The sequence below is a fragment of the Fusarium tjaetaba genome (assembly GCF_013396195.1).
Source record: "Fusarium tjaetaba strain NRRL 66243 chromosome Unknown NRRL66243_c0000206, whole genome shotgun sequence".
In the NCBI taxonomy this organism is placed as follows: Eukaryota; Fungi; Ascomycota; class Sordariomycetes; order Hypocreales; family Nectriaceae; genus Fusarium; species Fusarium tjaetaba.
Window position 1 is genome coordinate 23,921 of NW_023501402.1, and position 11,809 is coordinate 35,729.

The 11,809-nt window shown below is 46.5% G+C and overlaps 3 protein-coding genes across 3 annotated transcripts; all 3 read left to right on the forward strand.

The window, feature by feature from the left end:
- Positions 1 to 898: 898 nt before the first annotated feature.
- FTJAE_9160 (uncharacterized protein) lies at positions 899 to 1,291 on the forward strand (the record flags this gene model as incomplete). Its single annotated transcript, XM_037356052.1, has 1 exon — positions 899 to 1,291. One exon carries the CDS (start codon positions 899 to 901, stop codon positions 1,289 to 1,291), a length of 393 nt encoding a protein of 130 aa, XP_037203771.1.
- A 4,564-nt stretch (positions 1,292 to 5,855) lies between these two features.
- Positions 5,856 to 6,356, forward strand: FTJAE_9161 (uncharacterized protein; the record flags this gene model as incomplete). The annotated part of the gene is made up of 2 exons (XM_037356053.1): positions 5,856 to 5,878; positions 5,933 to 6,356. 2 exons carry the CDS (start codon positions 5,856 to 5,858, stop codon positions 6,354 to 6,356), a joined length of 447 nt encoding a protein of 148 aa, XP_037203772.1.
- A 3,701-nt stretch (positions 6,357 to 10,057) lies between these two features.
- On the forward strand, positions 10,058 to 11,452 carry FTJAE_9162 (uncharacterized protein; the record flags this gene model as incomplete). The annotated part of the gene is made up of 1 exon (XM_037356054.1): positions 10,058 to 11,452. The coding sequence occupies one exon, from the start codon at positions 10,058 to 10,060 to the stop codon at positions 11,450 to 11,452; it is 1,395 nt and encodes a 464-aa protein (XP_037203773.1).
- Between the last annotated feature and the right edge of the window lie 357 nt (positions 11,453 to 11,809).

Genomic DNA, 11,809 nt, shown 5'->3' on the forward strand with positions numbered 1-11,809 from the left:
CTGTCGGTATGCAAGATTGTCTGTAAGAAGCAAAATTATGACCGTCCTCCTCCCTGGGCCTTTGTGTTATGATTGCAAGGAGAGTGTGTCGCTGTCGGCTTATGCGATGGGCTATGTACCTGGCTCGTAGCAAGCCAGAGCGCGCACAGCACACACTATAGCCATGTCTTGGTTGTCTGGCAAGAAGGAGAGAAATTGGCCACCGGGAGGCCCCGTTTCCCTGGACATTGCAATGAAGCGTGCTCAGACCTATATCAACCCTGTGCCAATTGTCTATACTATTCAGCATATTTCAATTGAATTGCATCGGGGTTTATGAACTCCGGGTCTAAAGTAAAAACATAGTAAAGTGAAGGCTTGAGAGACTGAGGCTTTTGATATGCGACAACAGAAACCCCGCATCTACCGTATACAAGCCTTCTTGCCTCAAGTCCGGTTCCTTGTTGTCCGAGAGCCGGAGTTCCTCCAGGTGATATGCGACTAAGAACCTACAAATCAGGACTGGTCTTATAGAAGAGTTATAAAACAACGCGACTGGGTACCAATGCAGTAAATGATCCAAAAGGTGCGTCAAAAAGAACTAACCTACGGCGTAATTCACAGTGTGAATTGGTGCCATGCTGGAGCTCAAGCTGCTAGAGTTAAGGCCTGTGCTGAGGCTGATGCCAGGTGTGCTGGAACAAGTGGTCATGTGGCCATGCAAGCATAACCTAGGAGTATTCGAAAGACACTCAACCCTCACGCCATTCGCGCTGAGCGCGACATAACGCGACGTAACACAACCTGCCTACTCGTACATCCTCTACCACCGCATGTCCAAAAGTACTGATATCAACATCCTAGACAAAATGAACACTAGCGTCACATGCGCAGGATTCATCATAGGGAAGTCTTCATGATGGCCCTTGGGACGCCCCGCCGACCCTCCATAAACGTCTCAGTCGATGAGGAGGATGCCACAGAAAGCCAAACTCGTGATCCTGGTCCTGACCCCGATCCTGATAAAGCCCAACTAAGCCAGGGCCGCGTGTCAGCTACACTTTATCGCTCAAGCGTATTGACTGTAGCGAAAAAAAAGGTGAAAGGCTACATCGGAAGAGTTGTGAACGAGTCCCCCGATGCCGCGGAAGGTATCACCACCACCGACATGATCAAGCGCAACCTGCAGGAACTTCCGCAGCCTGAGCTCTTCATGGTTCTGGACGGCCTTTTCAAGCAAATGTATAAGATTGAAGGCATCCAGCGGCAGGTCCCTGTTGATAAAGCCAACTTGCGCCGCGCTGAGCGATAAGATGGGCAGATGGCATAATAGGATTTGGGGCAGCTGTCAGCACTAGGGGTATCTGACATTCATGCTCTATATCACTTAGACTCTTTCAATCAGTATTACACTACTACTTATGACGATTCTAAAGTTTATCTAAAGTTTACGGTCTAGTATGGAATTTGTCTCCCTTCTCTCTAGCAATTTGGGTAGTGAGCTCCATAATGCAACTTTTGCATATGGTGAATATGTCCTGACTGAGGAGAAGGCTGGTGTAGCTCTTCGTTCTTTTAGCATATGTATTGAGCACGCTCAGATTCCTGAAATGGATGCCAGAAATCAACAGAACGATCCAGAGTAGGAGTCAGAGTAGGAGTTGGAGCAAGTTTCTCCATACAAGCGCCTCAAGCTTGGAACCGCTGTTGAATCTCTTCCTTCGTTTGAGAATGGTCGTCGCTTTACACCAGCTCTCGAGCATCGCGACAGTCTTGTCTCCTCTGAGCAAGATGTTTATCATGATAATGATGATCCCTACATCGCCCTTGCTGGTATGCCCACCGACGTACCTTAGATCGCGTCATCTTATCCTGACTCTCACGCCCACTCAACCCACTGACTTTTGTTTGCAAATGATAATGTTTTAACTTGTTAGTACCGCCATTCTATCTCGCTAATTCACCGCAACCTTGTGGATAATCCATCTTTTCCCTCACCGACAGTCGACGACACTGAGATCATCTCCATCGACGACGACTAACTCGAAACCACTCTAGGAGACAAGCAATCGATTTCACAGCTAGCTCGTCCGCAACTACAAGATCTCGCTGCGCAGCTGGAGATTAAGATTAGCAGACTGTCTATGCGCCACGGCCCTCTTAATAAGAGAGAAGCTGTGTTCGGCCTAGTCCTGGGAGCCTTCTGGGGATGGTAAATATACTCAATGGAGCCTAGCACTCTAGAACCTCTGCATCCTTTTGCCAGTTTGAGAAGAGGCCCGCTATGTGAATAACCTAGCCTACGCCTACTGTGCTGTAGAGAATTTACCTGGTTGTGATCTGTAATCTAATGCCGACAAATTTATAGCTATCCAAGAGAAGCTTGACAATGTGAGGATAAAGCTGCAAGAGGCCCGGGATGTGTTCAAGAAGTTAGTGTCAGCCAATTTCGCTCATGCTTCACTATTGCTACAGGAGCCGAGTAGGACTGGGCAGACTTTAGCTGCTATTTTTCGAGAAGAATCGACTTGTTATCCTCACCAGCCATCGATTCATGATTAAGGAGGCAATCAATACACGTTACTGAACGATAGAATCACGAGCATGAAGTGACAAAGTGGAGAAATCACGAGAGAAACCTTACAATGTCCGAGATGAAAAGCTTGACTACTACCGTGCTTGTTACATAAGGTTGGCTTTTACCATAGTGCAGGAATACTCATATCTCTGGCTGCGAATCTGTCGCCCTCCTCGTCATCGCCCATGTCAATCCGCGAAGAGCCCCTGTTGCATTCGCTGCCCGAAGCAATACTCAAGACCACGCTTCAGAGTACCGGGAGCTTTTTGCACATTTCCGGAGACAAGAGACCTCACCGATGTTTTTTCCTTAGTAAAGGATATTGGGATCTATCCTAGCAAAAGAATACCGACATCTTCTATCAAACACCTGACCATCATGTTATTTGTCATCTCAGAAGTACTTCGTGAAAGAACGTAATTAGAATGATATCAATATTCTCAGTAGGTTAGATACTCTCAAGGTATTAACCGTCATCGCCTACCTCCATTTTCTGGGCTTCCAGGTTTGCTTGGCGTTGTCGATGCATAACTGGTTGGCTGTTGTGGCTTGTATATAGGTGCATAAGCCACAATAACAAATATTCAGGGTAAACGAAGTCAAGAAAGAGATTATAAAACGCGGCCGTCTTGATTAGAGTTCGAAGCTCGAATTTATCGAAGCTATTAAGTCCTGGTTTAAATATTTCACTGATATTAATATAAGCTGAAAGCTTATACTTGATTTGTCTCTGGAATGACTTTTATTGGCGGTACCTGACGATAGGACTTAGGGACACGGGTCTGATGCTGAGATCAAGACGTGAGATACACTGAAACTTGTCCTCTAGTTATTACAAATTTGAGAAGAAGTTGTTTCAGACATGCTCCTCCTCTATCGCATGTGTAGCCGAGTCTATAAGGAAAGACGATCCTATGAGTAAATTATCCACGGTAAGGCTCTATGTAGGGACTAATAGAGTGCAAGCCTGGTAGAAAGCTCTCCAGTAGATGCTTTTAGGTCAAAATTTTGGGAAGAAAGCCCGAGAACTGGAAAAGCATAGCATGGTGAAGATTGGCATACTTGGGATTGGAGGCGGAATGAAAGCCGGAGCTGGGGCTGTATCTTCTGGAATAGCTTTTAACTATAAAGTTAGATTTATTATAATAGCTATAAAAGAGCTACTAGTACGGCTTAGTTTATCTACAGTTAGGAACCAACCCGTTACACCTGCTCCTTTACATGAAAGCTAGGAAAGCATTTTCTCTATTATAGGTGACTTTAGGCCATATATCCGTCACTAATAGTGAATTTACTCCGGAGCCGAAGGCGAGACTCGCGAAATGCTGCTGAAAAGCGGAGTGCGGAGGCATCGGGCGGGGCAGACTGCAGTCTAACCCGTGATAGAGACGCGGGAAAGCCTTTTGGGTAATTCAGATCCGGGATTGCAGAATTTTTGGGGCAAAACTGAGATCGAAGCATTTGTGTAAATTCCTATATGTAAGATAATAGCAAAGAGCGAGGACTGGAGGCTGCACCCCAAGTGCATCTGGAAGAATATTAGCGCGAGCTACTGTATAAAGGTGAATTTAATACTACTCTCCTTCCCGCGTAACTTCACACTTAAAAATGACAGAATAGTTTATACTGCACATTAGCCGTCTTGATTTAGATGATCTAATTGGAAAAAGGCACCGGTATTTCGATACCACCCTCAACTTGCTGATTACTCTTCTCCCGAGATAACCAGGCCAACATGAACCTTACATCCTATACCTATGAGAAAAGCCAGTTTATGACCGGTCAGATAACCTGTGGATGCCCCGCCGCTTCGATCCCTACCAAAAACGCCCCCTGTTAATGACCAACAAAGAGCGCCTCCCGCCAGAATCCCTGAGCGTCCTACCTAGCTATTACGTAGCAGAAATTTCAACCAGCCTATCTTCAATAACTACATCATGCCGCTTATCCTTGAACTCATGGATGATGGACCCCCACAGGACTACGACGACATTATTGGCACCACCAAAGTCAACAGCCCCACAGGTTACTGTTCCCTCACTAGCAAATTATGACTTAGATAGGACTCTTCGATTTCAGTAGTGCCATCCGCTCTCACGAAACAGCACATCCATTTAGCAAAGCGGGGGGTTCACTGCATAAATGGGACAGTGAAATTCTGCTGATTAGGTGGAAATACAGGTTGCGGATTACTTTCAAGCCGGCGTTATCTTATGTGCGCGGCTGAGCAGTTGAGGCTTACGCCTACAGAAAACGAATTACTCAATAAGTAACAAGCTTTTCATGAACAATTAGTATGAGACTCTGCCTTTACTGGAGTGTCATTAGCGGAGGGTTCTCTTGCATAAGTCACGTAAGCTAGATACAGCTGAGCAAAAGCTGGTATGGACCTCCGCGGCCCCACATCCTCCCAGGAGGTTTTCATGGTGCGCGGCAATTTATTTTGTAGAGTGGCTGCTTACATATAGTGAGTAATTTGCAAAACAATGCGGGATCTAATATACAAGCTGTTGCAGCGCTAACAGACCTGGGAATGTTCAACGGCCCTTAAACGGTGATACGGGTTTGTTCATCAGGCTGTACTTGGCTTTATCATATTCCAAGTATATTCTACGTCGTACCAACGTAAATTCGGACGTAATTTAAGCTTTAAAACTAGATTTATATGCTTAGGTGGACAACCCGGCTAAAATTTGGGGCTAAAGGTTGTCCTTGCGGAGCTCGTCGTTGCAGTAGAATGAAAGAACTAGGGTTGCAAAAGCTCACAAGGATGAAGGTCAAAGTGTTCCCTGTATGCCTTGCCCGGGCGTCCAAGGAAACCAGTAGTTACCATCTAATCCGGAAAAGATGATCAAAAGTGGCGCACACAATTTGCTGGGCTGCATAGGATTCATTTCTCAAATTCGGGTGGCGTCTCTATTTTGTTTTGTCGCTACCTTCGCATATGTATTTATTATCTGGATCCCTCCCTCCCTCAGCGTCCCTCAGCACAACAATCGACAATCAGCCATCTTTAATATCAATTCAAGATGAAATTCATCTCATTTGGTGCGCTCTTTGTTCCTTTTGCGCTCGCCTCTATAAAGGTGTCTTTGATGGCGTAGACCCATTGTGTTCCCCTTGTCTTAACGACGCCATCGCCGATGGCCCCAGCAACACGCAGTCAAAGAAATTTGCCAGTTATCTTTGCAAAGGTCAAGGCGCGTCCGCAGTATCTCTCTGTATAACTGAATGCGGAGTGTCGGCCTCCGACGACATAATTGACATATCAGCTGCGGAGGCACGAATTGATCTTATAATGGGTATATTGTTCGGCTATTGGTATGCATATGCCCTAATTAAAGTTTACTAATATTTCCTAATTTATTTGAGTAGTGTTCAGTACTATCCGGAAGAGACGTGTGCGTCCGTCGAGGGTACAGAGTTTGCCCAATGGCCACCATGTCCCGAGATTAAGAATGGTGAAGAAAATAGGGCAAATGAGTCACCTAGTTCTAGCTCGAAAGATTCTACTACTGAGGCTCCAACCCCCGAGACCACCGGGAATCTGGCCCCTGATGCTACCGAGACCACTGGCTATGACTACTCCGACGTCACCTACTCCGCTCCGAGCTCCGACAGCACCGGCGCTGGCCCTCATCCTACCAGCTCACAAGACTCTGGCTCATCAGGTTCCGGCTCCCGAGGTTCTGGCAGCTCACACACTTCGGCCGGAGGTATGCCAGCTGCCATGGGTGCTCTTACTTCCTGGGAGATGTTAACCGGGCTGGTTATGTTGGCTGTAAACATCTGGCTTTGAAGCTGTCTGCGAGAGGAATCGGACTTAGCATCAGACGTAATATGCCCAATATAGCACAGTATTAAAACCAAGCTCGATGGAGAAAGAACTACCTACTATCAATGATTATACGCCCGTTGGAATCTCACACTCTTACACCCTCCGGCACAGGTGCCGTCAAACTTTTAAGAGGAGCATAGCCTCCAATGAACTTTGGCATTTTTGTGTACGGTGATCTGTGATGAGCAAAGCTGTTAGTGACAAGACAAAGACGGCGTCAGAGTATGCGTGCGTGCGTGACTCACTATTGGCAGGCTTGAGCAAGATCAAGCTAATGTAGATAAGAGCGAAACAGGAATGCGTGTTGGTGGTGCGTGGGTAATGCCCTTGAACAGTAGCAGAACGAGTGGGGAAAAGTGAGAGGAGAAGAGAAGAGAAGAGAAGAGCGGGAATAAAAGAAGGGGAGTCAAACCTATCCAGCCGCTGAGCTAACGAAGATTACACAGCCATTCTGACTCATTTATGTTTACTCTCTGTTTGCTCAGTGCTTTTGCTAATATATCTCTCCAGGATTGTCTGGCTGGTGACAGGTGCAAAGTGCGTCACTAGACAGGCCGTCGACTTGCGAAGAGATTTAATAGTTGCACAACAGATATCAACCTTACTCGTCTGGCTGCACCGAAAGTCGCCGCTTGGAGAATGACTCATAGACAGTTTTGCATGGTGGGATTATAACATGTCAAACAGTGCAAGACAGCAGGTAAAGCGAAGGAAATTCTCAATCTTGTAACCTCCCTCAAACGTGTAGAATTACAGTGGCCAAGATATTGCTTTTTCCCCACGCCAAGCCGCAGCCTGCCTGCATAGTCTGCTTCCAGCACAGCCGCAATACATAATATTAATGGAAAGCGGAAGATGCAGGGGGAATATTTTCTCTTATCTCACTATCTATTAATTGGAAGAGGCATCGTTTTCGTAAACGTGAAGAGGGAGCATCCGAGGCCAATTGGAGACGGTGCAATCACATCTTAAGAGACCTTGTCTTGTCTCCCCTGGCCCTGGGCAGCCGCTAACAAGAAGGCCCAAAATACGAATACGGGTAGCATCGATCGATCGATCAATCTTGGGTCACATTTCAGGGCAGAGATCCGCACCGCATGTACATACATGGTAGATAGCCGGCATGGGAGTGTTATACCCAGATACCAAGCCCGGCCGACACGAAAAGGTGGTGAAAACCTCTGATTCCTGCAGAATTGGCAATTGTCTCCACATGACTGAAACATACATAGCTGTCCTGCTTGCGCTGACTTGAGGATAACAGTCACAGCGAGCAAGCAATTTCTCATTCCATCTAATCAGCCCAGATCGACCGTAAGTGCCGTCAATTTGCGTTGAATTGAATTTTTATCTTATCCGTATAGACGGTGGTACCCGTCTAGCACCAGCATCGGCGATATTGGCGGTCGTCATGCATTCAATAAAAGTAGCTGGAGAGTGCTAGTTGTTGAAGAGGGAATCTGTCTTCGGCACGAGCTGGCGTATTCAGTGGTGCTTACACGAGCGAGATTAATTGTAATCACAGGTACTGACGTTTCAACCCCAGATTCCGTGCATTGAGAATAGAAGGGGCTGGGAGATCGGCAAGCAGCGTTGGCGGCGGGCGGTGCGTCTGTAAGACACGACACATCAGCCACCAAGCTACACCTTTGGTCCAGACTAATACAGTAGCAATTAAAAGAAAAAGAAAGAGGATTATAATCTGTACACGCCTCCGTGCACACCGCGACGTATGAATAAAATTTAAATGAAGAAATGAGAATGACCAATAATATAGGGCTTTATCGATCCCCTCTACCCTAGTGCGCGCTTCGCTCAATGTCTAATTTATCACATTACAAACAAATTGCAGCATCTAAACCGGGGCTTAGATGAAGAACTTCAAGGTGCCTTCTTTGTTTCCCTTTTCCCATTATCCATCTCAGTCCCTTTTTCTAACAAGAGAGGCAACTGGCAAATCTGTGTTTCCCACTGAGTTCTGTACACTACAATTGGATCCAGAACCGCTTTCCCTTTGGATTTACCATTTGTCTCGCCTCTTCCTCAGTTGACTGAGACAAAAAGTGGCAGACTCGTACTACTGTGGCTTTATGAGGCTGTATTCTGTAACGTTGCTTCCGCCGTACAGGCTTGTCGTTAGCCCTATATACACCAGAGGTGTTTAAGACCCATCATCAGTCGTTTCGAGGAAAATGGAAAGACCAGACCACATAGGCTAGACCCCAATTATGGATTGGCAAGCATCAGGTATTGAAGGCTTTGAATCCTTCTGTCGATGTACGAAAGCTTCGTGCTATTCACTAGTGAAGCATTATCATTCGGCCGTAGCCTCACTAATGTTTTGAGGCTCCGAACATTTAAAGGAAAGAATATAGACGTTATATAACAAGTACTTAGAGTTTCTATGCCGAATTATTCAGACTTGAAGTATATAGGTACAAGCTGGGGCATTATTTCTAAACCACAAACACACTTTTCCATTAATAGCTCTGATCCTTCCCCCCTCGCAATTGACCCATGAGTGTAAAACAGAAGCCTCCTGGATCTCGAAAAACATCTCGTAGCCCTTCACAGTACACTCTATGTAGCATCGAGATTCTTGGCCCTCAGGAGAGAGTGTTCAAATCCTTGTACCCTTGGTCGATCTTGGCCTTTCACTAATAGCCCTAATTGTAATCGTCCAGAGCGATAAGTAATGGAGGGTAGCAGGGCAATGATGATGGCGACTTCAAGGTAATAATATATTAATATGCAAAGTTTATTAGTGTGATGCTTGGGAAGTAGTTTCATTTATGCTCTAGGGTCCCTGGGTTATGCGCAACCTTGTGACCATGCTGATCCTCGAACAGTACCTGATTTGGACATATCAATTAACTGCTAATACGAAGAACCGAGTAAAACTTACCTTTGGAGGATTTTTAACGCCTTCTTTTTCAGCCTCTTTTTTAGTTGTCACAATCTTCTGCACATCTCCCTCGTGTCTACCGCCACGGATTCGCGTCCACACGTGATCGCCTTCTTCAATTGACTCTCCGTTCTTATCCTTGGTATTAGGTGCCATTGTGTTCTAGTGAGAACTAAAAATAGAAATGAAATAATTATAGGAGTTCAAGATAAGTTATTTGAGCTTGCGGAGGTTCTCAATGATAAATAAAGGTGATAATACTACTACAATAATGTGACATCAGAATCGCATCAATAGATTGCATAGTTTTACGTCAGGGCTACATATTTAGTTACAATGCCCGTAAGCTCAGGTGGGTCTAGTCCCTGATGACATTTATAGAGGTACTACAAGAAATCCCCGCTAGTTAGGAGGTACTTCAGTTGCCACTTATCTAAGTGCAAAGAAGCCTTATCGGAAGTATACCTAATCAGCTACTGAGTTTGGCCTGTCAGCTAATGCACATATCCAAATTGCGGCTCGATGCTGGCGGCAACCAGATGACTGATTTTATGAAGCCGATAAAGTAGCACGTGATATTACTCGATCAAATTGGTTGACTGATGTTAAAAGGATCCTCTCTTAGCCAGAAAAACATCAACACCAGCGAGAACGAAATTTTTGAAAACAACAGCTATTTACAGCGCCGCAACACCGTTCCGACAGGTTAATTGGATAGCCCAGTGTCGGTCGCATTGCCCAGTGCGACTCAGACATCATGGCGACCCCGTGGCCCCAGGACGAAATTTGGCCCACTGATTACCGAGAGCACGCCACAAATTTGAGCAAATATCTTCAAAAGGCACTGTCAGCCATCGACAACGGAGATCGTCTGCCTGTCGCATCCCGTGGAGTTCGAGTTGCACTTATTGGAGCTCTCACCCTCATCGTCAAAATGCAGAGCACACCCGATCTTGGTCACGTTTACGAAGCCGTGAAAAACGGCCAAGCTGAAATAAAAACCGCAGCCGAAAATTTAGCGCAACACATCAACAGCCTCAAAAATGATCTCAATGAAAGAAACACCAAAGCTGAGCAAACCATGGAAGAAGTCCAGCGCAGTTCGGAGATTACGACAGATGCAAAAGCGGCTGCAAAGGAGGCCACAGAGATCGGTAAAGCAACGATGAAAATGATCAGAGACATGAAGCTCGTAAGCCAGCAGAACCAAGCCAACGCCATGCCTACCTACGCCAACGTGCTGGCGAGGGGAGGGCTAGTGGCAAGCATGCATAACCCACAGAACCAGAAAGCGTCACCTGTTCAGACCCTGCGTGAGATTATCATCAACATCAGAGACCCTGTCACTATAGCCAACATCAGAATGATGAGCCCACGAAGCCTGAAGTCACATGTAGACCTCGCAATTGAGCAAAGCAGCAACGAACACATAGAGAACATCAAGGTAATATCCTCCAATCAGCTTAAGAGCGGTGACCTGAGCATCAAGACGGCCACTACAGCGGACATGGTGGCGCTTAGACAGTTTGCGGAAGACTGGGAACAAAGGATCGGAAACGGCGCCACAGTACGCATTCCGACGTACGGTGTCTTGGTGCATGGCGTACGCACTAGTTCGATGAACATGGACAATTTTGAACTCATCAGAGATGGGATACTTCAGGATAACAAGCCCTTTATACCAAATGCAGAGATCAAGTACATAGGCTGGCCGACGAGATCTTCGTCTACCAAATCAGCATCTTCGGTCGTGGTTGAGTTCACGAGACCAGAAGACGCAAATAAAGTCATCGATGAGGGCCTCATCTGGCAAGGCGAGGTATTCCAATGCGAGCTCTATGACAGACAGTGCCGTGTGAGACAATGCTTCCAGTGTCACAAATACGGCCACATAGGAACCCAGTGCAAAGCAACAATAACATGCGGCTACTGCGCGCAAGATCACGCCACCCGGGATTGCCCAACCAAGAGCGACAGGGACGCCCCGCGAAAATGCGCGGCCTGCAACGGCCCGCACGAAGCCTGGAACAACCAATGCCCTACCAGGAAACAGGAGGCGAACAAGGCCAAAGCAGCCTCTAAATCGAGACCCAGGTACCAGGTACCACTTAGAACTAGAAAACTTTGTCGCCAGGACCACGACCGGAATTAGAACAAGGGATCAGCAAAATGAATCAAACCCGATCGCCAGGACAGGACGACCCACCTTAGAACCAGGCCAGCCACGGGACGCCAACTCGTCCCGGAGTAGATAGCCGACGAAGAAGCAACAGAAAAGAGCGAATTGCAGCAACAACCAGATAACACCCGATAATCCCAGAAACGAGATCGTCGTGAACATAGGGAGCCAGCGACCTAGACAAACATTAGCTCCTTCCAGGAGAGTATTGGAAACACTAGACGCCAACAGACAGATCACACAGCATAGCCAGCAAATGGAGGTTAACGATCAAGAATGTTAATAGGAAACACCCTTACAATACTACAGTACAACGTTAGAAAATCAAAG